Source organism: Narcine bancroftii, chromosome 3, assembly GCF_036971445.1.
Source record: "Narcine bancroftii isolate sNarBan1 chromosome 3, sNarBan1.hap1, whole genome shotgun sequence".
In the NCBI taxonomy this organism is placed as follows: domain Eukaryota; kingdom Metazoa; phylum Chordata; class Chondrichthyes; order Torpediniformes; family Narcinidae; genus Narcine; species Narcine bancroftii.
Window position 1 is genome coordinate 4,371,266 of NC_091471.1, and position 24,051 is coordinate 4,395,316.

Sequence of the window (24,051 nt, forward strand, 5' to 3'; positions counted from 1 at the left end):
TGGTGTCCAAAACTGCACATAATACTCCAAAATTGGCCTCACCCAATGTCTTATACAATTACGGAGAAAATGGTTACAACATACAAAATAATAAGACTTTATCCACAATCGAAGGACGACCAATAATATCCACAATGGTATTTTAATTCATTCTGGAGATGTTGGTGCCATTACCAGGCGGATATTAATGGACAAGCTGATCCACATGCAGTTGAACGGATTCAACCTCAAAACATCAACTAATGACCAGTATCCTTAATGTGAAACCGGAGTCACAAAGGGTGAGGCAGGAGAATGGTCTCCGGCTTGTAATACTAAGTCCTATGGAAGTCCTTTTGTCTGAATGCCATGACAAAATTTGGACTCTCTGAATTACTATTCAAACCAGAGTTCATAATCCATATCCCTCCAATTCACCAGACAAATGGCATCAACACTTTTTCTTGGAAAGTACAATCAGAGAGTGTTGAACAGATGAAAATTTTAATAAAAACAATGAAATATATCACACATTCATAAACAGGAATTACAGCAGGATTAGTTATGTAGAAATACTTACCTGTTTAATTTTTTGTGCCTCCCAAAGCTAGATAAAGACAAAGAAAGGAGATATTGTTAGTGTCGAACCTGATATTTAAAGCCCAGCATCGGTCAGCTTCAGATCTGGGGCCTGCGTTGGCTCATTTCCTCCAGATCCTGGGAGAACATGAATGAGGCAATAGGCCGTAAGATTTAGGAGCAGAATTAGGCCATTCGGCCCATCAAGTCTGCTCTGCCAGTCAAATCATGACTGATGTATTTTTCCTTTCAACCCCATTCTCCTACCTTCTCCCCATAAACATGGACACCTCTGATCATAAGTTTATCTCTGTGACAACAAATTCCACAGATTCACCACCCTCCAGCTGAAGAAATCTCTCCTCATCTCTGTTCTAAAGAGACACCTTTTCATTCTGAGGCTGTGCCCTTTGGTCCTAGACTCTCCCACTGCCAAAAACATCTTCTCCATGACCACTCTATCCAGCCCTTTAAATATTCAGTATGTTTCGATGAGATCCCCCAACCACCCCATCCTTCTAAATTCCAGCGAGTGTAGGGCTAAAGCCATCAAACACTTCTCATGTATGACTCCTCTTTTTTTGGGGATCATTCTTGTATACCTCCACTGGACCCTCTCCAACTCCAGTCCATCTTTTCTTCGATATGGAGCCCAAGACTGCTCATAATATTCCAAATGTGGTCAGACCAATGCCTTGTAAAGACTCTCTTGTCCTCTTGAAATGAATGCTAACATAGCATTATGGGCCAACTTCTCCAGGTGAACCAGGTTGCCATCTGAGCTAGAGGCACACAGGAGACAGCAGATGCTGGAATCTGAAGCTAAACAAACTCTGCTGGAGAACTCAGCGGGTAAAGCAGCTTTAAGTGGGAGAGAAAGAATAGTTGGCACTTTGAGCCAGTGTAAAAAGGACAGGGTGGGAAGATTGTGATGGAGGGATTGGTAAACCAGGTGCAGGTGAAACGCAAGGACAGAGGTACTTTGGGAGAACTAACTAGGGTAGGATATACACAGTAAATGGTCGGGCACTGAGGAGTGTGGTAGAATAGAGGAATCTGGGAATACAGATACATAATTGCCTGAAAGTCGTGTCACAAATGGATAGGGTTGTCAATAGAGCTTTTGGATTGGAGAAACTGCTGAACTAATGGGAAAGGTTAAGAGGGTTAGGACCTTGCTGCCTGGAGATTAGAAGAATAAGGGGAAATTTGACAGTAAATAAAATTATGAAGGGTATAAATAGAGTCAATGTAAGTTGGCTTTTTCCTACTGAGGTTTAGGTGAGACAAGAACAAGAGGACAGGTGAAAGGTGAGATGTTTAGGGGAATTTCGCGCAGAAGTGTGGAACAAGCTGCCAGCTGAAGTGGTGAATTTGGGCTCAAGTTTGCCATTTAAGAAAATTGTGGCTAGGTATTTGGATGTGAAGGGTGCAGGTCCATGGAACTAGGCAGGATATTAGTTCATATCGACTGGATGGGCCAAATGGCCTGTGTCTGTGCTATAGTGCTCCATGGTTCTGTGGAATGCAAGTCCAATTATGGATCCTGCCCTTGGACTTTGTCAAAGCAAACCAGCTTTTAGAGTAAATTGCTAACAGGAAGGAAGTGAAGTTGCATTGGCAGCTTTGGTGCTGATGTAAAAACTGATTGAAACCGTCCACACATCCTCAAATACAGCAACAAATAGAAAATTGCCCTTCCAGCTTCATGTCTCCTTGTACCTGAACATCCATTCCTTGACGAAGGGCTTAGGCCCAAAATGTGGGTTCTATATGGATGCTGCGGAACCTGCTGAATTTCTCCAGCACTTTTGTGTATTAACTGCAATCACAGTGTCTGCAAACTTTCCTGTTTCACTCTTGTTTCCTTATTCACATTTTTCCCTCAGGACTTATCAGACTATTGTCACAAACTGCCTGTGTTATTGGCGGAAAATGCTGGCTTTTCACTGCTGTTCTGACCAAACTCTGTCCTATCCCTATTTATAGTACAAAGTATTGGCTGAATAACTTCAGTTTTAAAGAATAAAGTGCCAAGAGTTTATTGAGTATGTGGATGACACAACAATAGTCGGCTTACAGAGGGGAGGTTGAAAGGCTTCTACAGTGGTGCGACAGCAACAACCTGAGTCTCAATGTGGGCAAGACGTTGCAGATGATATGAAGGTAGGTAGAGAAGCAGGTAGTGTTGAAGAAACACAGAGGCTGCAGAAGGACTTAGATGGATTAGGAGAATGGGCAAAGAAGTGGCAATGATATATAATTTTGTAAAAAACACAAAACACTGGAGAAGCTCAGCAGGTCAAACAGTGTCCTTGATGTAGCAAAGGGAAAGATACAGAACTGATGTTTCATGCTTGAGCCCTCCAGCAAAGTGTGAGAAAATGTCAACAAGCGTCTGAACAAAAAGGTAGGGGGGGGGAGGGGAGGGGTGGCAAGGCAGGAGATGAGAGGTGGGGAAATGAGGGAGGGGATAGCAGCAATGAGGGGGAGGGGGGATGGTAGAGCTGGGTGGGTGAAAGAACTGGAAGGACAGGTGTTGGGTGCTATCGGTCGCCCCAATAATGACGCAGGCAGAAGACTGAGGGGAACCATATAACCATTTACGGAGCGGAAACAGGCCATGTCGACCTTTCGAGTCCCTGCACCGGTTCACTAGAACAACTCCACTAGTTCAACCAAACTGCTTCCCTGCAGTTCTTCGGGAAGATTGATCAGGGTCCGCATTCTGCCTGGTCTGTTTATGATGCTCGCTTCACTTCAACATAGCAAATGCCTTCTGGCCTAGATAACCAGAGAGGTGTGTACTGGCAGTTCACTTTGCCTGACCCACCAGGTCCCTCCAGCTCCTGTTTGCTTTGAAGGGACAGCTGTTTTATCAGTGACAGGGATCTCCCCTTTCCTCTGTCTCCTTTCCTCCAGTTCCCCGTCCATTCACAGAGCCATCCCTCCTCTCCCACTGTGCTTTCCCTCTCTATTATCTCCTGCCTGTGGGACTGTGCTCTCCACCAATAGGCTTTATTGAGCAAGAGACTGCTGGCCCGGGTCTAGGCTAGGAAAATGAGCGGGAAGGAGAGGGGACTCAACCTTTATGGCCCGGGGTCACATGGGAAGGATCAAGGGAGGAGCTAAGGCAGGGAGACCCCCAGTGGGCAGGCCAGCAGTGTATACAGCCATATCACCACATTCACCCCCCCCTTTTTTAAAAAGAGTCCACTGGTAATAACAAAACCTGGAGGAAATACAACAGCAGAACAATAATAATTAACAATTAACAACAACTGGCTACAAAAGCGAATGCTACCCCCTCCCCTCCCCACTTCCGGCTAGAGGTTGAGCCGCACAGGCAGCATCCTCTGTCTGCCGGACCGCCGGGTAACTGGCGCTTCAGTACAGTGCTCTCCAAAGAGGGGGCCGATGGGGGAGTATTCGCTGCAGGAACTGTGGGGGTTGGGGTGTTAGTGGTAGACTCCTGGAGTACTGGGGGGTCTGCCGCAGCTGCAGGAGTGGTAGGAACCTGGACGTCCGCCTGCAGGGTAGGCGGTTCGGACTCCAGGGCCGTGCTTGGATGTGGCACCATTGGGTCCGCGGTGTGGTCAGCAGCCGGCAAGGCAGTCTCGGGGTCTCCGGCCCTTGCTAGGTCTCGAATGGGCACAGCGTCCTCGTGACCGTCCAGGTACCTCACAAATGCATACTGGGGGTTGGCATGAATGAGGTGTACCGCTTCAACCAGTGGGTCTTATGGCCTCTGACGTGCCTCCAAAGGAGAACTGGCCCTGGGGATGTCAGCCAGGTAGGGATGGAAGAACCATTCGCCGACCTCCTAGGAAAGCAAAGAGGCATTTGTGTGGAGTGGTGTTAGTAGCGGTGCAGCGGATAGCATGGAAGGCTTCAGGCAAAACGTCCTGCCAGCGGGACACTGGTAAATGTTTGGACCTGAGGGCCAGGAGCACCACCTTCCAAATAGTGCCATTCTCCCTTTCCACCTGGCCATTACCTCTAGGGTTATAGCTGGTGGTCCTGCTGGCGGCTATGCCTCTGGTCAGGAAGTACTGACGCAGCTCCTCACTCATGATCGAGGTCCCCCGGTCACAATGAATGTAGTCGGGGTACCCGAACAGTGGGAAGATACTGCTCAGGGCCTTGATGACAGTGGCTGAGGTCATATCCGGTCGGGGGATTGCAAAGGGGAACCTGGAGAATTCGTCCACCACCGTCAGGAAGTAGGTGTTCCTATTTGTGGTTGGGAGGGGGCCCTTGATATCGACACTGAGTCGTTCGAAAGGGTGAGTGGCCTTGATGACGTGTGCCTTTTCTGGCCGGTAGAACTGGGGCTTATATTCGGTGCAGATTTGGCAGCGTCTGGTCGTGGACTGGACATCCTCGACAGAGTACGGGACTCCAGGGTGACACAGATTACTGTGCTGGGTCTGGAGACAGTCGAGATGCACGCTGGCGCACATCCCTCGGGATAGGGCATCCAGGGAGGTCATTGAGCTTACTGGCCTGTATAAGATGTCATAGCTGTAGGTGGACAATTCAATCTTCCACCTCAGAATCTTGTCATTCTTGATTTTACCCCGTTGTTTGGCTCTGAACATGAAGGTCACTGCCCTCTGGTCAGTCAACAGGGTAAATCTCTTACTGGCTAGGTAGTGCCGCCAGTGGCGCACCGCCTCAACGATCGCTTGCGCTTCCTTCTCGACGGAGGAGTGCCAGAGTTCGGGATCATGAAATGTGCGGGAAAAAAAATGGTACCGGCCTGCCTGCTTGGTTTAATGTGGCGGCCAGTGTGAAGTTGGAGGCGTCGCTTTCCACCTGGAAGGGAACGGACTCTGAAAGTCAAGCCCTAGGAGGATCAGCACGCAGAGGCAGGGCATGATTAATAACACAAAGTCGTTATAACATCCCCCCCCCCACCATCAGCGATACCCCCGGATACTCGACTGTTGGTTCATAGCCGCCAATGAAACCATCCCGTTCATGGGTCGGAGCAGGAGGGAGAGTCTGTGGACCACATCGGGGTGCATGAAGCTTTCTGTGCTGCCACTATCGAAAAGACAGTTCGTTTTATGCCCATTCACCTCGATCTGCATCATTGAGTTCGAGATTGGGTGAGGACCGGCTTGATTTAGTGTCACTAAAGCGAGGGGCTGCGTTCCTTCATCTTAGTTGTTGGTGGGGAGGCCCGCTCAAGATGGCAACCTCCATGTTGACTACGCAGCATTGGATGAAGAAGAAGTCGGAAGTGGAGTCGAGGCAGTCGGAAGTGATGTCACTAGCACAATAGGCGGAGGTGCCGAGATTGGGAGCGGTGGCCAATAAGATAGCGCTACCCTCACCGCACACGTGGTAAACGCCGGAAGCTCTTCAGGAACACTGCTCGCTGGCTGCGATCAGGACCTGCAGTCCCTTTGGTAGTGGCCCCTCTTTCCACAGCCCGAGCATGTCGCTCCTTTCGCGGGGCAGAGGCGCCCTCGCGTGCTTGGCCTGCCCACAGAAATTGCATCTCAACGATGCGGTCGGTGTGATTGCAGCCGTAGTCGGATCGGTGATGCCCAACGCTGAGTCCCAGGCCGATGGCCCTCGTGGTGGAACGTACACAGTTGGCCCGCTTCTGCCCATGATTGACACCGCTTGGCGCTGGGACTAGTCCAGAGTTCTGACCAGTTCGATAGCCTTTTTGAGAGGGAGCGGGTCCTCCTCGAGGAATCTTTGCCAGATGTAATCCGACCTCAACCCCAACACACAGGTGTCTCTGATCAGCTCTTCCACGCACTGGTTCAGCAATATCGTGCCCGGGCCCGTTAGATCCCTCAAACAGTCTTTTCCCAGTGTGACCAAGGACCGGACGAACTCTTTGGCAGACTCACCAGGCTGTTGTTTCCGGGACGCCAGCAGGTAACGGGAGTAAACCGAGTTCACCTTGGGTTTATAGAGCAGCCGCAGCTCAGCCATCACCTCAGTGTAGGTCGCACAGCGTAGGATGGTCAGGTAGGCCTTCTGGCCGACTCGGGCTAGAAGGATCTTGAGCTTCTTCTCGTCCAAGTTGACCACCTCTGCAGCAGCATTGAGGAAATTATTAAAACTGTTCACCCACTGTTTGAAGAGTACCGATGCACCGGGACTTGGAAGTCTGCTTCCAGCCGTTCGGGGCGCAGCAATTTCTCCATAACTGGAGACCTCCAAAAATCGAGCTCAGTAAATTGTTGGGCGCTATCGGTCGCCCCAATAATGATGCAGACAGAAGACTGAGGGGAACGATAGGCTTCATTGTGCTAGAGACTGTTGGCCCGGGCCCAGGCTAGGAAAATGAGCAGGAAGGAGAGGGGACTCGACCTTTATGGGGTCACATGGACAGGATCAAGGGAGGAGCTAAGGCAAGGAGACCCCCAGAAGGCGGGCCAGCCAGTGCGTCCAGTCATTTCACCACAACATGAAAAAGGGGTAAAAGGCGAGCAGGTTTAATGGAAAGCAGTAAAGTCAATGTTTATGCCATGTGGCTGGAGGGGGCCCAGACTGAAAACAAGGTGTTATTCCTCCAATTTGTGGGTGGTCTGGGTAGGACAGTACATAAGGCCATGGACAAACCTGTGAGTACGGGACTGTGAACCGGAATTGAAAGGGTTGGCCACTGGGGGGGGTCGCTGTGGTTGTGGACGGAGCAGAGGTGCTGAGCGAAGTGTTCTCCCACTCGGTGACTGGTCTCTCTGATGTAGAGAAGGCCTCAAAATGTACACTGGATGCAGTAAATAAGTCCTCTGGATGTATGAGTGAAGTGTTGTTTCATGTGAAAGGTCTGCTGGGAGCCCAGACTGTGGTGAGGGAGGAGGCAGGGGAATGGGTCTGAATGGGAGAATGGATCAGCTGATGATGGAAAGGCTGAGGGGCCTATCTAATGCTTACCTGCTGGTTGGAGACTCCTGAGGGTATGGTACCAAGTTTGAAGTCTTTCAGAAGCTGCACTGCTGCTTTAAGGTGATTCTGAAAAACAAAGAGCAAAGAAAGAGTTTAAAAGAATCGATATTTTAAAAATAAAACGTGCTTTAACTGACACAAACCACTGCCAAAGGCTCTGATGCAAGCTATAAATCAAAAATGGGGGCAACATGTTGTAGGGGTGGTGATCTTCACCACTAACAGCTGGGTCAAGATCCTGGAACTCTTCTCATCGGCATTGTGGAGATCCCCACACATCAAGGACTGCAGCAGTTCAAGGAAGGAACAGTCCACCACCTTATCAAGGGTAATTAGAGAAGGGTAATTAAACCATGGCTCAACCTGCGAAGCCACATCCCTCGAGGGTATAAAATCTTCGACTGTCTAGTACAAAGCAAGTCTCCCCATTACATTTTAAACATTTCAATGTAGACATAACAGCACACTACAGGCCCTTGACCTATGAGCCCGTGCTGCCCAATTTATACCCAATTAATCTAGAACCCCCGGTAGGCTTTGAACAGTAGGAAGAAACCAGAACATCTGAAGGAAACCCACGCATTCACAGGGAGAATGTACAAACTCTTTGTTGACAGTGCTAGATGTAAACCCTGGTCGCTGGTGCAGTTACACCGTGGCACAAACCGCTACACTAAATCATACCATCCCAGGCAGTATTCTCAGTCTTTAACAGAACACAGAATGTTTCAGTATAATACAGGCCTTTCTGCCCATGATGCTGTGCTGACCTATGTAAATCTATTCCTTAACAATCTCAAATTTCCATCATCTCACACACATTAGCCTTCATCTTCCCTACACCCACGTGCCTGTACTAGAGTCTGTTAAATATCCCTATTGTACCAGTCTCCATCAACACTCCCGGCAATGCATTCCATAAACCCTACTACTCTGTGTAAACAAACATTCCTCCGACATCTCCCCTAAACTTTCCACCATTAACCTTAAATGGACTTCTTTCACTCTGCACGGAAGCTCAGGGATACTCAAAGGAAGTTCCTCTTTGCAATAGGTGGCAGATCCACCTATGTACAATGACAGCTCAAAGAGCCAGATGGCCTACTCCTGGTCCTCTTTTGGATGTTCTCATGCAAATGGAGATGGGCAATACATCCAAGCTTTGCCAGCAATGTTCACATTCCCAAAATTTAAATATAGGACTTTCCTTCCATTAATTCATGGAATACGAGGATTGCTAGAGATTATGAGAAGAGCATTTTAATTTAGACGATTGTAGTTGATGTATCTTATGTTCCTGTGTGGCTGCAAGAAGTAAGAATTTCAGTGCATCTGTACATTGTGTTTAATTTTTTTTTAAATGATCTGGCCCTTCCAGACACTGAAACCCATGCCACCCAATTAATCTACCAAACCCCATATGTTTTGGAGAGTGGGAGGAAACCTGAGAACCCAGGTCATGGGGTGAATATACAAACTCACCACAGACAGCACCAGATTTATACCAAAGTCACTGGCCCTGTGCTAACCACTGTGCTTAACCATGTCACCCATGTTATCATGTACTTAAGTATATGATCAGAAGTTCTCATTACTCAATAGATGATGATGGCAAACCATCAATTACTCAGTCTCTAAATGAGCATATTGCTCGGAACAACATTCCTGCTTTGCCTTGGGTGCAGGATGATGAAGTCAAACACTCTTCTCAGCTCTGTAAGTCAAATTTTCTTTTCTGTTAAGTATCATCCAATTCCTTCAAAGAGCCACAGGTTCCATCACCCATGTCAGACAGTGAATGCAGATAACATATATTCCCTATTTAAAGATTTTCCTCTTATCCTTCATTCTTTTGGCAATCACTTTAAAACCAAATTATAAGACCATAAGACATAGGAGCAGAGAAAGCTATTTGGTCCATTGAGTCAATGCTGCCATGAGCTGATCCATTCTCCCACTCAGCCCCACTCCCCTGCCTTTGATATCCTGATGATTCAGATGCCTTTCAATTTTTGCCTTAAAAAATACACCCAACAAATTGGCCTCCACAGCTGCCCATTATAGCAAAATTCCAACACTGGCAAAATAAATTGCTCCACATCTCTGCTTTTTAATATGATTCACGAGGTGAAAACAGGGCTTTTACTTAAATGTGTTGTGGCCCTCAGGGGAGCTGTTGAGATCAGCTGCTGTCGATTTCTAGGTTCTACTATCAAGATTGACGCTCCTTCCACAGTTGCCGTTGGTGACATGGTGAGTGGTAAAAATGGGGCTGTGTAAGGTCATTTATTTAAGCAGTTCAGTGAGGTTCCCTAGACTGGGCATCTGCCAGGATGAGGTGGCCAACTTTTTAAAAAGTCAGGAGATTAAAAAAAAACTGGAAGCGAGAAGTTGACAGGATTTCAAGGTTTGAGTTACAGGGAAAGGTTGTGCAGACTGGGGCTTTTTTCTCTGGAGCGTAGAAGATTGAGAGGGAACTTGATAGAGGTGTTTAAGATTTTAAAAGGGACAGACAGAGTAAATGTGGATAGGCTGTTTCAATTAAGAGTGGGGGAGATTCAAACTAGAGGGCATGGTTTAAGATTGAAGGGGAAAAATTATAAGGGGAACATGAGGGGAAATTTCTTTACGCAGAGGGTGGTGGGGATGTGGAATGAGCTTCTGGCAGACGTGGTCGAGGCGGGATCATTGGTTTCATTTAAGGAAAGACTAGATAGTTACATGGATAGGAGAGGACTGGAGGGGTATGGACCGGGTGCTGGTCAGTGCGATTAGGAGGGTGGGGATTTGTTACAGCATGGACTAGTAGGGCCGAACTGGCCTGTTCTGTGCTGTAAGTGGTTATATGGTTATACAAGTCCAAAGAGGCAAATCTTCATTGCAGAAGATGGAAGTGCATCTTGTTGCACTTTTAAATACTTCTTAACACACTGCAATCCATGTAGTATGATTGAAATGATGGAAAGAAAGAAATTAATTGACACACTTCTGTGATAATAATATTGGTTGTTCAGATTTCAGATTTATTGTCAGAGAACATACATGACATCACATACAACCCTGCGATTCTTTTTTCCTGTGGGCCAAGCACAATTTCTATTTATCAGTCGTGCAAAAAAATGTACTCAAGAAAAAGATATGTACACAAAAGAGAGAAATGTAAACAAAGGAAATGCAAACAAACTGACTACAATATAGAAAATAAATATCCAATAATAAATAATGTGCATAAGTAAGTGTCCTTAAATAAATCCCTGAGTGAGTTTGTTGTTGAGGAGTCTGATGGAGGAGGGGTAGCATCTGTTCCTGAACCTGGTGGTGCGAGTCTTGTGACCCCTACACCTCTTTCCTGATGGCAGCAGCGAGAACAGAGCATGTGCTGGGTGATGTGGATCCTTGATGATTGCTGCTGCTCTCTGATGACAGCGTTCCATGTAGATTTTCTTGATGGTGGAGAGAGTTTTGTCTGTAATGTTCTGGGTTGTGTCCACTACCTTTTGGAGGGCTTTCTGCTCACCCCCACCACCCTCCCCCAACCCGAATACCAGGCCATGATGCAGCTGGTCAGCACACTTTCCATTGCATATCTGTAGAAGTTTCCCATGGTAAAATGGTTTGATCTTTTTAACATAAAATACATTTTTTCTTTTATTATACACGTCTAAGTAGATAAAACATGCTGATATTTTGAGTGAACAAACAGAATGGTTAGTCAAAACGTTCAGCTCCAAGATCTTTTAATGAGAATGAGACTAAAGTGGGAAGGAGAAATATCAAGTGATGAAGAGGGGTGGGGGGAAGGGGAAGGGAAAGGGTGTCAGAATGTGATAGGGCATTGGACTGAAGGTGGGAGAGGTAGAGATACAGGAATAGTTAGAGACCAAAGAATGACCTAGAGAGAAAATGTGATGTCATGTATGTACTGTAACAATAAATCTGAAATGTGGGCTGGACAAATTTTTTGGACATACAGCACGGTAACAAGCCATTTTGGCCCATGAGTCAGTGGCATCCATTTTACACCCAATTAACCTATGCTCATAGTATGTTTCGAACGGTGGGAGGAAACTGGAGCTTAGGCAAAACCCACGCAGACACGGGGAGAATGTTGCAAACTCCTTACAGACAGGGTGGGATTCAAACACTGGTCCTGGTCACTGGAGCTGTAAAGCTGTATAGAAGTTAGGTCTATTGGTAGAAAATAAAAACCCACGCTTGTTAAAATGGCATGGGACACAAGGGAGGCTTAGGCGAAGCGCTGAGCTATAAAATCTGACCAGTCCTGTTTCCATGGGTATACTGGGGTGGAAAGAGAACTTTCTCCTTTTCCTCCATTCTCTTAAAACAACTCATGGCACTGCCAGAGCTACTGTAATGGCAGCATTCTCGCTGGGGTGGACGCAGGACAGCGGAGATACAGTGATGCACCAAAGGGTTCAACCTCCCGGAATTAATGCAGGGAGCTGCGTACAAGCTTTAAAAGCCTTTCAGAGGTGTTTATAAACTAGAATCCTGCAACCATGTCCAAGATAGCAGCACCTGTGCTGGGCAGCATCCACGAGGGGTTGGAAACTCTGGGGAGCAGCAGACTGGCACGGGGTCCAGAAACGAGGAGAAACACCTCCAAACGAGAAGGAGAAACAGAGGAGACGAAGATATAGGACTGTGACCACAGCAGCGGACTAGTGAGGGCCTCAGTGGCTGAGGGACCAACTCAGGCTGTGGGCTACTGCCGACTTGCAGTCGGGGGAACCTGCACGGGATGCGGGCTGAGGGCTTTGGAGCCGGGATTCAAGAAGGGCTTCTGAAGGTCCTTGAGCGTTGAAGGCCTCCTGACCGTGTCAAAGGTTTGGCTCTGAAGCTCGGGCTGCCAATGGATCAAACAGGAGTCTGTGCAGCCACAGAGGCTGTGGGTGCGCTGGAGGCAAATCCACGGACACTCAGTGACTCTGAAGGGTCTCCCATTTGTTTATCTTACTATAAAGGGCGCTGGGTGATATTAATGACAACTCTGTCTACTTTATTGCAGGCAGAAGGCAATTTCATGTCATGTAGCATGTTCTGTACTATTCACGTAACAATAAAGGAATCTTGGGAATCTTCACCTATTCAAAGAAATGCCTCGCTATATGGATAACATTAGCACCTTCAGCATTTCAAAAGCAGTCAAGAAGCCACAGCAAAAACATTTTCAGGCAAATGTTACAATCAAATCACATTGCGAGCTATTTAAGACTGTTAAAATGGCTGGTCAGAAAGGGAGGCTGTAGATCACCTTGCTCGGTTCATGGAGTAAATTCAAGAATTCAGGCACGGTTGCCTGGGATGAAGCAATTTAATAGTGTAATACACAAAAGTCTGCAGATGCTGTGATTTACTTAAAATATAGACATAGGGGAGGAGAACTTTTTCAGGGTAGGCATTCCTCAAGGAGATCTCGCAGTGGAGCCAGTGAAACAAGAAAAAAGGTGACCTTCTTCAGGGTAAGGCATCCCTCAAAGAGATTCCGCATATGTTGAAGAAGGGCTCAGGTCTGAAACGTTCTGTGTTTTTATTTGAAGCAATTTGAACTAGAATTCTGGAGACAGCAAAGGTCATAGATGTCAGCAGGGTCAAAGTCATATGGGGATACGAGACACTGTTATAAAAAGTATTGCTGAATTGGAGCCAATGTAGTTCACAGTTGATAGTGGGATCTCAACTTGATGTGAATTAACTTTCAAACTGTCAAATAAAACTTAATCCTCGCAGACTCGACTGGTGGTATGTCCAGAAGCATGAGACATGTGCACATTTCTTTTGTATCTTAATTATAAATATCATCAAATTTTCACTCCACTGACTCTTCAGCACCTCTGGCCTCATCAGTACTCTGTGGGAGATGGTTTCTTTTCCTTTCTAAGCAAACCCTTCGGAACTGGTCTGAAATTAGTTCTCTTAATTAGAACTTCATCTAATGGAGCAGTGACTTTATTAGCTGCAGATTAATATTGGCAAATGAAACAGCTTCCTGCAGGGTTGGAAAGAGAATGGGCTCCGGCACTGCCAACACCATCAAGGTGACGAGTTATAAATGACTGTGAACTGAAATGGGGAGCCTGGGGTGTATTTTTTTTTAAATATGCGTGGTGTGATTGTTGGAGAAATGCAATCGGAATTCAATCCTGAAAGTGGGGTGGGCAGCTAATGTGATCACTGGGTCAGACTCGAGGTTGCGCTTATAAGAGGTTGAAATATACGCCTCGTCCATGTCCCAGCCAAGTTCATGGATCTCAGATGGGGGAGATAATTAGCCTCAGCAGAATCCCTACTGCACGGGTAGGTGGAAGGGGAGGAGACTGGCATCTTTAAGTCAGCTAGAAAACTACACTGATTAACAGAAGTGATAATTTTGTGTCAGCTGATGGGAGGTTGTTTCCCAGACGAGATAACTGTCAAAGTGTTATTTTACAAAAAGGCAGCATGGACGAGCCAGGAAACTACAGCTGCTGAGCCTGACATCAGTGATGGGAAAGTTGCTGGAGAGGGTTTGGGGAATGATGAGATGTAATCCTCATGGCTTTGTGCAGGGGAAATCGTGTATTATGTCCTATAGAATTTTCTCTTAGGAGGGTAGAAGGATGAGAGGAGACTTAATAGAGGTCTACAAGATTCTGAGAGGCATAGACTAGTACACAGAGACATGATGCTTTATTCATTGTTTGTTACAAATCTAAAATGGTTCCCTGCAGCACACAGTATGTACAAGTGACGACATCATATATCTTTTTCTTTGGCTTGGCTTCGCGGACGAAGATTTATGGAGGGGTAATGTCCACGTCAGCTGCAGGCTCGTTTGTGGCTGACAAGTCCGATGCGGGACAGGCAGGCACGGTTGCAACGGTTGCAAGGGAAAATTGGTTGGTTGGGGTTGGGTGTTGGGTTTTTCCTCCTTTGACTTTTGTCAGTGAGGTGGGCTCTGCGGTCTTCTTCAAAGGAGGTTGCTGCCCGCCGAACTATGAGGCGCGATTTGAGGCGATATCAGCCCACTGGCAGTGGTCAATGTGGCAGGCACCAAGAGATTTCTTTAGGCAGTCCTTGTACCTCTTCTTTGGTGCACCTCTGTCTCGGTGGCCAGTGGAGAGCTCGCCATATAACACGATCTTGGGAAGGCGATGGTCCTCCATTCTGGAGACGTGACCTACCCAGCGCAGTTTGATCTTCAGCAGCGTGGATTTGATGTGTATATATATATATATATATATATATATATATAAAACACTCCCCCCCCCCAATAAAATTAATACTTTGTGAAAATAACATATAGGCAGCTAAACTACGATAACTACATCGTTCCCATAGACTAATGGTAAGAATGACACTATAATGCAAATATGACATGTTAAGCCGCCAAGTCACTCTACATAGTCCTTCAGCCGTTCTGGAGGACGTTCTTTCCTTTTGGATCATCTCAGTGAGGTAGAATCCGTCAGAATACTTTGTGACTTCTCTGGACTCTCTGCCTTTTCGGGTAGCACCTTGGTCGGTGGTAAGGACCTTGTCTTTGGCACGCCTCATTTGGACGTTGCATAGGACTGCGCTGCTGAGCAGTAGGACTGCTCAGTTGACAGTCAACATTGAAGAGGCCTCATTTCCCAAAGATAATTCTGGAACGTCGACGGTGGTATAAGCCCATGGAACCTCATCTGGAATTTCATTGGGATCGTAAGCAGTGGATGTGGCCATAGGAACATCCACCGCTCTCAACTGGTCAATGTACCGTTTCCACATTTTAGTTCCCACCAGTATAGAATAATAACAGGGACTTAGTTTTTTAAGAATCGTGCCTATCACCCACAGCTCCCTATTGTCTCGTTAGTCCCATACCAGTTCCCGCTCTCCTACTTCCAGAGATCTGGTAGATTTACTTGGAGACGTGGATTGTTCCATGTGAAGGTCAATGTTTGGGTGTACTGTGGAAAGTTTTGTTCTTAAGTTATGTCCAAACATCAATTTGCTGGTGTTCATTTGGTCACAGATTGCCGTGTATTGCTGCGCATTAGGAAATCCACAATCTTGTCTTGGAGTTTCTTAGTTTTCATGGTCTTTTTAAATGTTTGTACAAAACATCCTACTTCCCCATTAATGCTTGGGTGATAGGGTGCTGACAAGATGTGTCGCATATTGTTATTATGTAGGAGCATCTGATACAAACTGCGGCCCATTATCAGAGACTAGTTCAAAAGGCAACTCATCTAATGCAAATATACTTCATAGTCTTTTAAATGTCTGGACTGTTGTTGTTTTTCTCATCTGTGACACCACTGGCCATTTAGACTGGGCACTGACAACCATAAGGAAGTTTTTTTTCTCATAAACAGACCAGCAAAATCGATGTGAATCCTGTGCCCTGGTCGTGATGCCCATCTTCATGGGTCTGCTTCTGCTTGAGAAGCTTTGGGTTCCATATCTTGACGAATGCCACATTTTCTCACTGTCTGTTCCATATCGATGCCAATTGAGGTCCACCAGACATGCAGACGTGCCAAAGCTTTCATTTAAACCATCCTTGGGTGGTTGTTGTGGAGCTCTGATAATATGGCTCTCTGCCATTCATAGGAATAATTGTCCTGGTGCCTCACAATAAACCACCTTCTTCAATTGATATCTTATTGTGTCGTGTATAAGGTTTCAGTTCTGGAGAGATAGCTTTGGCCTCGTGTCACTCATTTAAGGTGAAATATAAGACCTTTGACAGATTCCTTCTGTACTTTTTTACTGACTGTTTTTGCTGTAATAAGTAAACGGTGAAGTTGTTCTTGATTAATAGCTGTAGCCTCCACCGTCCATTTCCATTTAATTACCTCGTCTTTCTGTTAAGTTTTCGGTACGGGCAGGTGAGATTGTGCATTAGCATGGCTGTTCTGTGTTGCTGGTTTATGTTTTAGATCGTAGTCGTATGCGGCGAGGAACCTGGCCCATCTTTTAATTCTTGTTGCCGCTAGCATTGGTATCCCCTTTTTAGGGCCTAGAATCAAACTCAGTGGTTTGTTATCAGTTCCCAAGGTAAACCTCCTACCATATAAATATTGATGGAATCATTTGACACCAAATATTATGGCAAGTCCTTCCTTTTCCAGTTGTGCATAATTATGTTCACAAGCCATCAAAGTCTGGGAGGCACAAGCCACCGTTTGTTCCCCTTTTTCTATCACTTATAACCATATCACTCCTAATCCCACTGGAGAAGCATTCACTGCAAGAGTTAGGTCGAGACAAATCTGAGCACCTATCTAACCGAGAAAGAGTCCTAATTCAATTGCAACAAGTAAACATCCACCTGCGCCAGGACTAGTGTGTATTTATGGTATCTTCCATAACATATTTAGGCTTTACAATTAATAGTGAGGGAGTCCAAATGGATACTGCTGGTACCGAGGCTGTCCGCAGAGTACCCTACCCAACAAATTGAGCCGAATTACGGTCGTTCCAGGGTTTGGTTAACCATTATCAGAAGCACACACCAAATATCAATGCTATGCAGCCTGCTGAACCTGGGTGAAAATTTTAAAAAGATCAGAAATGCTGATGGAATGAAGAGACTAGTTGATCGCTTGAAAGAACTACTAACGTCAAGTAACAAAATTCCTGTCCACTACGACTCACAAAAGGAATAGTAATTATAATGTCATCGAGATAGCATGCCACGTAATAATTTGTCCATGACTGTTTGAAATATTGCCGGGGTTGCTGACATTCCCTATGGCATTTGGGTATAGGTGAATAACCCCAAATGAGTATCGAATGCCACATATTTCTTTGAGGACTCTTCCAAATCTATTTGCTGATATGCTTGTGATAAGTCCACCTTCGTGAATTTCTTTCCCCCGTTCAGGGCGTGGAATAATTCCTCCACTTTGGGCATAGGATGTTCAGGTATTTGCAAAGCTTGATTAATGGTCAATTTGTAGTCACCACAAATTCAGATTTCTCCATGGGCCTTTTTCACACTGGCACGATGGGGGCTGCCTAATCACTGTATTGGATGTTTTCCAATCTGTTAAGTTTAGATTCAATCTTTCTCTTTTTTGCAAACAGTACTGTTCTGGGCTTAAAGAACCTGGGTTCAACACCTGATTTCAGGTGTAATTTCACCTGGACTTCTTGGATTTTTCCCAGGCCTTTTTCGAAAGCCGTCTGATATTCCTTGCTCCAGTTTTGGCTTGGCCTTATCTTCTAGGCACACATTCATTATGGATCCAATTTCCATCCAATGTAGTTGAACGTGTGATAGCCAGTTTCTTCCGAAGAGTGCCGGCACCTTGGTGTCAACGATGTAGAGAGGTAATCTCTTTGGTGTCTGTCCTTTATATTCCACGTTAATGTCACATTTTCCAAACACCTTGACTTTCTCCCGTGACCATTTTCAACACCATGTCAATCTCTTTAATGGTGAAGTGGGTTAACAGTCATGCTTTTAACTTTAGTGGCATTAATGGCACTGCTGCCCGTGTCCAACTCCATTCGAAGAGGTTCACTTGGATGTACATTTCCGAATTTTTATCCTTTAACATGCGATACACATGACCTTCCCGTATCATGTCTTCCTCTGAGTCATTTGTTCCATTGCCGGGGCTTTCATCCTTCTCCTCCATGGTTCTTACTTCTGAGGGATGTTTTTCAAATTTAGGTCTTCACTTTTTATCCTTTTTACCCTTGCTGCCACTTTCCTTCTGTCTTGGACTTTTGGTTCTGATGTGCCCCTCTTTGTCACATAGATGACATCTAGATTTTCTGAAATAACAATTATCCGGAGTGTGATTGCTTTTTCCATAGCGGCGGCATTCTTGGTGGGAAAACTTTTCTACCACTTGTGGTCCTCAATGGGCGATGTCCAAGTTGTTATCGGCTATCTCAAAACCCAAGGCTATATCATATGCTGAATTAAGGGTTACATCTCTTGTACTTAGCAATCACTGTCTCCCACTGTGGTCTGCGATATCTATTACTAACTTGTGAACAGATACTTTACTATTCCTTAATGCTTCATTTAAGAACACCCCAAACTTACAGTCTTCTGACAGTCTATGTAATTCAGCCAAAATTTTGCCTATTCTCTGCTTTCTGAAATAAAATCTTTGTCTTTCTGCAACAGCCAGTGGTTTGGGACTTAGATGTGCCCCTATTCTTTCTTTGGCTTGGCTTCGCAGACGAAGATTTATGGACGGGGTAAAAGTCCACGTCAGCTGCAGGCTCGTTTGTGGCTGACAAGTCCGATGCGGGACAGGCAGACACGGTTGCAGCGGCTGCAGGGGAAAATTGGTGGGTTGGGGTTGGGTGTTGGGTTTTTCCTCCTTTGCCTTTTGTCAGTGAGGTGGGCTCTGCGGTCTTCTTCAAAGGAGGTTGCTGCCCGCCAAACTGTGAGGCGCCAAGATGCACGGTTTGAGGCAATATCAGCCCACTGGCGGTGGTCAATGTGGCAGGCACCAAGAGATTTCTTTAGGCAGTCCTTGTACCTTTTCTTTGGTGCACCTCTGTCACGGTGGCCAGTGGAGAGCTCACCATATAACACGATCTTGGGAAGGCGATGGTCCTCCATTCTGGAGACGTGACCCATCCAGCGCAGCTGGATCTTCAGCAGCGTGGACTCGATGCAGTCGACCTCTGCCATCTCGAGTACTTCGATGTTAGGGATGAAAGCGCTCCAATGGATGTTGAGGATGGAGCGGAGACAACGCTGGTGGAAGCGTTCTAGGAGCCGTAGGTGGTGCCGGTAGAGGACCCATGATTCAGAGCCGAACAGGAGTGTGGGTATGACAACGGCTCTGTATACGCTTATCTTTGTGAGGTTTTTCAGTTGGTTGTTTTTCCATACTCTTTTGTGTAGTCTTCCAAAGGCGCTATTTGCCTTGGCGAGTCTGTTGTCTATCTCATTGTCGATCCTTGCATCTGATGAAATGGTGCAGCCGAGATAGGTAAACTGGTTGACCGTTTTGAGTTTTGTGTGCCCGATGGAGATGTGGGGGGGCTGGTAGTCACGGTGGGGAGCTGGCTGATGGAGGACCTCAGTTTTCTTCAGGCTGACTTTTGGCAGTTTCCGCAAAGCAGGACGTCAAGCGCTGAAGAGCTGGCTCTGAATGGGCAACTAAAGCGGCATCGTCTGCAAAGAGTAGTTCACGGACAAGTTTCTCTTGTGTCTTGGTGTGAGCTTGCAGGCGCCTCAGATTGAAGAGACTGCCATCCGTGCGGTACCGGATGTACGCAAATCTGCATAAGTTTTTGTAGTTGGTCTTTCAGGGGTTTAAATATCTTGCTTCCCACTTGGCTCAGAAATAGCATAGTTTTCAGTTCAAAGGTGATGTGTCGGTAATACTATGGGCAAGATGGTAATGATCAAATCTTTCTACGTAGGCATACCAGTCTTCCTCTGTGTCCACGAATTTTCCAAACTATCCCTCTTCTAACTTGAATCTTCTTTCCATTGTTCTCTGTGCTTGAGCCTGTGGGGCCCGCTGTGATAATAATCTTGTGTTTCCCTTTTAAATCTTCACTCCAACGTTTGGAGCATAGAGGAAGTTCATTTCGATCCTCATCGCCAATCTGTTGTGTTTTCTTGGCTTAGAAATACATTAGCACATGATGCTTTATTCTTTGTTTATTCCAAATCTAAAATGGTTTCCCGCAGCACACAATATATGAGTGACGTTATCATGGCGACGTGATGACATCATAACACTGGGGAAAAGTTTTGTTTATTGATTGATTTTTTTTTACACCATGAGTTGTGGGTACCTGGAATAAATTGCCATGGGTGGTAGTGGAACCTGGTATATTTAAGAGACTCTTTGACAGGTTCATGGATAGAAGAAAAATAGAGGGTTATGAGGTTGGGAAGGTTTCTTTTTTTGAAGGTAGCACAACATCGAGGGCCGAACACTACTGGGCCGTAGTGTTCTTTGTTCGTTGAGTTTTGTTTTAAAGAGGTGACCAAGAGGAGTGACAAGTTGAGCCGAAGGCATTGCTTTGTGCTGTTTGAATCCACTGTTCAAAGATTAAGTGGTCGAATGAAGTACCAGGTGGTTGTGGGCTAACAGGAAAAGCAGCCATAATCATTATTTGAGGTGGAAGGGAACAAAAACTAGAGCTAGGTCTGTGAATTACGTAGAGGAGACATTTCCAATGCTGAATTGCTACAAGAGCAATTATCACTACAGATTAGTGAGAATAAATGAAGCATGGGGAAAGGAAATACCTCGTAACTAAAATAAACTACATTCTCGTTGTTTCGCCAGAATTAAAGAACAACAATTTTGTCCATGATCCCATTAACGAAGTGTTTTTACCGAATATGCACCTCTCTCAGCATTTGTACTTCATTTACTTATTACGCTGTCAATTCATCATAAGATATAGGAGCAGAAGTAGGCCATTCAGGCCATCGAGTCTGCTCTTGCGCCGATCCATTCTCCTATTCAGCCCCACTCCCCAGCTTTCTTCCCATAACCTTTGATACCCTGACTCTTCAGATACCTAGTAATCTTTGCCTTAAATGCACCCAACAATCTGGCCTCCACACCCACCTGTGGTAACAAATTCCAGAGATTCACCACCCTCTGGCTAAAGAAATCACTCCGCATTTCTGTTTGAATTGGGCTGCCCTTCAATCCGAAAATTGTGCGCTCTTGTTCTAAATGCCCTTGCCAATGGAAACAACTTCTCCCATGTCCTGTATCATTTAACTAATTCACTGGGCTTTGGAAGGGATGAGAAACAATTAAATAAATTAACCGATTGCAGATTTGACCTAGGGCTAATGATACAAATATTCCAACAATCCCCACTGCAATTTCTCCCCTAATTCCAGTAACATCCCAACATACCTTCAATAAGACCATAAAGAGTAGGAACAGAATTAGGCCATTCAGCCCATCCAGTCTGCTCTGCTCTTCAAATCATTAAGGATGTATTTTTCCTCTCAATCCAATTCTCCTGCCTTCTCCCTGTACCTTTAATCCTAACTAATCAAGAACCCATCCACCTCCATTTTAAATATGTCCAATGCTAGCCACCATTGCTGTCTGTCACAACAAATTCCTTAATTAGCCCTAGGATTTACAGTATGTACATTCATGCATTTTAAGACCTCCAGCTCCTTCTCTTCTGCAACGTGGACTTCCTTCAAGCCATGGCTATTTACTTCCCCTAGTTCCCTTGCCTGCAGGTCTTTCTCCATGATCAATCCAGATGAGAATTATTTGTTTAGGACCACTATTGTCTCCTGCAGTTACACACATAGATGATCTTGTTAATCTTTAAGGGGCCCTATCGTACTCCTAATTATTCTTCTATCTAATATATATTTATGCATGTCTGTCTGTTTGTTTGTCTGTTCTCCATGCAAATCAATATGGAACACTCAAGAAAGCAGCTTCTATCCTCAAGGACCCCTCTTCACCCTGCTACCATCATGAAGGAGGTACAGGAGCCTGAAGACCAACACCCCACGGTACAGAAACAGTTTCTTCCCCTCCGCCATCAGATTTCTGAATGGACAATGAACCAGAGACATGACCTCACTTGTTTTTTTTATATTTTATTTATGATTTTCAAAATTCAAACAGTTATCAATATTAATGATATTAATGTTAACCTATCACAATTTACAATTATCAATTCTACACAAGATTTTCTTAAGAGTTCAAACTTTTTCTGTCCCTTCCCTCCTCCCCCCTTACTCAACCAAAGTTATACACCACATCTAGGATGTTCACAACAAAGGTATGAAACATATATCAGGGATTTATGGGTTTGTCACGTCACGGCGGCCAGTGCTCAGGCTGTTTTCTTTCCCTTGTCTTTTACCACTTCACTTTCTTTCTTCTTTTGCACTAATCTATTTTTTTAAAATGTAATTTGTAGCAAATCTTTGCACCTGCAATATTCAATAATACTGCCACAAAACACTGAATTTCATGACACGTTCCTGACCATAAATTATGATTCTCTCCCAAAACCAACTCATGTACAAGGGAGGATGGTACTTGAGGTCAGCAGATTTAAACTACAAAACTTCAATAATCAGCCCTTTGGTTTTTTTTTCTTTCCCCTAATAGAGGCTGATAAAGGATGAGTTGATTTAGGGAAGTGAGAAGATGAAGTTATTGGTATTATGTATTTAATGCTGGTTAATTAACCTTCAACAGGAGTGCCAGGAGCCGGTTCCAGGTATTTTTACTGCTCTAATTTATTCCAGATGACATTTTCGACAGACAGACTGTTAATACACAGCATGGGGTTCTTTTTCCATTAGGAGAGAAGAAAGAAAAAGGATTTGGTGCCAAACTGAATGAAAAGCAACAAGAAGCCCAATCACCCTTACCAGTGGGGGAAAAGATTCTTTTTTATTTTTAAAATTGTTTACCCTCACAAAAGAAGGCGTTTAGTCTTGTAGTTTCTGGGAAAATGTCAACTGAAGATAACACAGTGCATTTGATGCCTTGGGCTTGTCCTGACCCCTGGTCCAGAATGGACAAGAGTAAGAGTATTCTTTCCCCTCATTAGCTTTGGCTTCCTTTTATCTGTAAGAGAAGGTTTACTAGGTCAAGAGGAACAAGAGAAGAAATGTCTTGCAGTAACACTCCAGCTGTCTACAACTGCGAGACAGTTTGAAATGCAGACAATTTTGTTTGCGGCCCCTTACCGAAGACACTTGAAAACTTCTACAGGTGCAACGTGGAGAGCATTCTGGCTGGTTGCATCACTGACTGGTACAGAGGTACCAATGAACAGGACAAGGGAAAGCACCAGAGGGTTGTTAACTTGGCCTGTGACATCACGAGCACCAGTCTTCACTCCGTCAAGGACATCTACAAGAGGTGGTATCTTAAGAAAGCAGTGTCTATTCTCAAGGACTCCCACCATCTAGCCATGGCCTCTTCACTCTGCTACCTTTGGAAAAAATGTACAGGACCTTGAAGGACAGCTTCAATGATCAATAAACCAAAGACTGCCTTACTGACTTTTCATGCACTATTTTTATTGGTTTTTGTAAGGTGGCTTATATTATGACGGTGCCTCAAAACAATGTACTTTGTGACTTGTTATGACAATAAATTTGGATTCTGAGTAAAGCAATGATGAGATGATTAGCTCTGGGATGTACAGCATCATTTTTCCACAAACCTTGTTTGGGCCACTGAACTGGGAACAGGAAACTGTTAATTCACACAAACCCACACACCCTGTAATTAATGATCAACTTCAATTTTAATTCAATTGCAACATGGCAACCCTCCCAAATTAGCCTCATTTGAATGCTAACCTCATGGCAGCTGACCAATGATGTCTGCCTTTTGGAAACCACCATGTGTTGAATCAAGACTGACCCTCAGTGATCCAAATTAAAACTCAAAAGGCACACACAGAAATGAGATGTTTTAAAAAGAACTTTGCACATTTATAACAACACCCAAAACAGTGCAGATTTTTTCCGTGTGTTGTGGGTGGGGATTTAGAGGTGGCCATTGATTCACAATTTTTCTGTCAGGTCAATTCAATGACCAAGTCTTACGGAAACACAGGAACAAAAGGCCATTC

General features: G+C 45.1%; 1 protein-coding gene across 4 annotated transcripts in view; it reads right to left on the minus strand.

Moving 5' to 3' along the window:
* Positions 1-24,051, minus strand: part of LOC138756945 (sideroflexin-5-like) — a 309,487-nt gene that overhangs the window by 239,199 nt on the left and 46,237 nt on the right. For all 4 annotated transcript variants that reach the window (XM_069923412.1, XM_069923411.1, XM_069923409.1 and 1 more), the window contains exons 3-4: positions 7,465-7,542; positions 560-586 (exon numbers count right to left, since the gene is read on the minus strand). In XM_069923412.1, the coding sequence (XP_069779513.1) occupies positions 560-586; positions 7,465-7,542 (105 nt within the window). The remainder of the gene's footprint in view (positions 1-559; positions 587-7,464; positions 7,543-24,051) is intronic.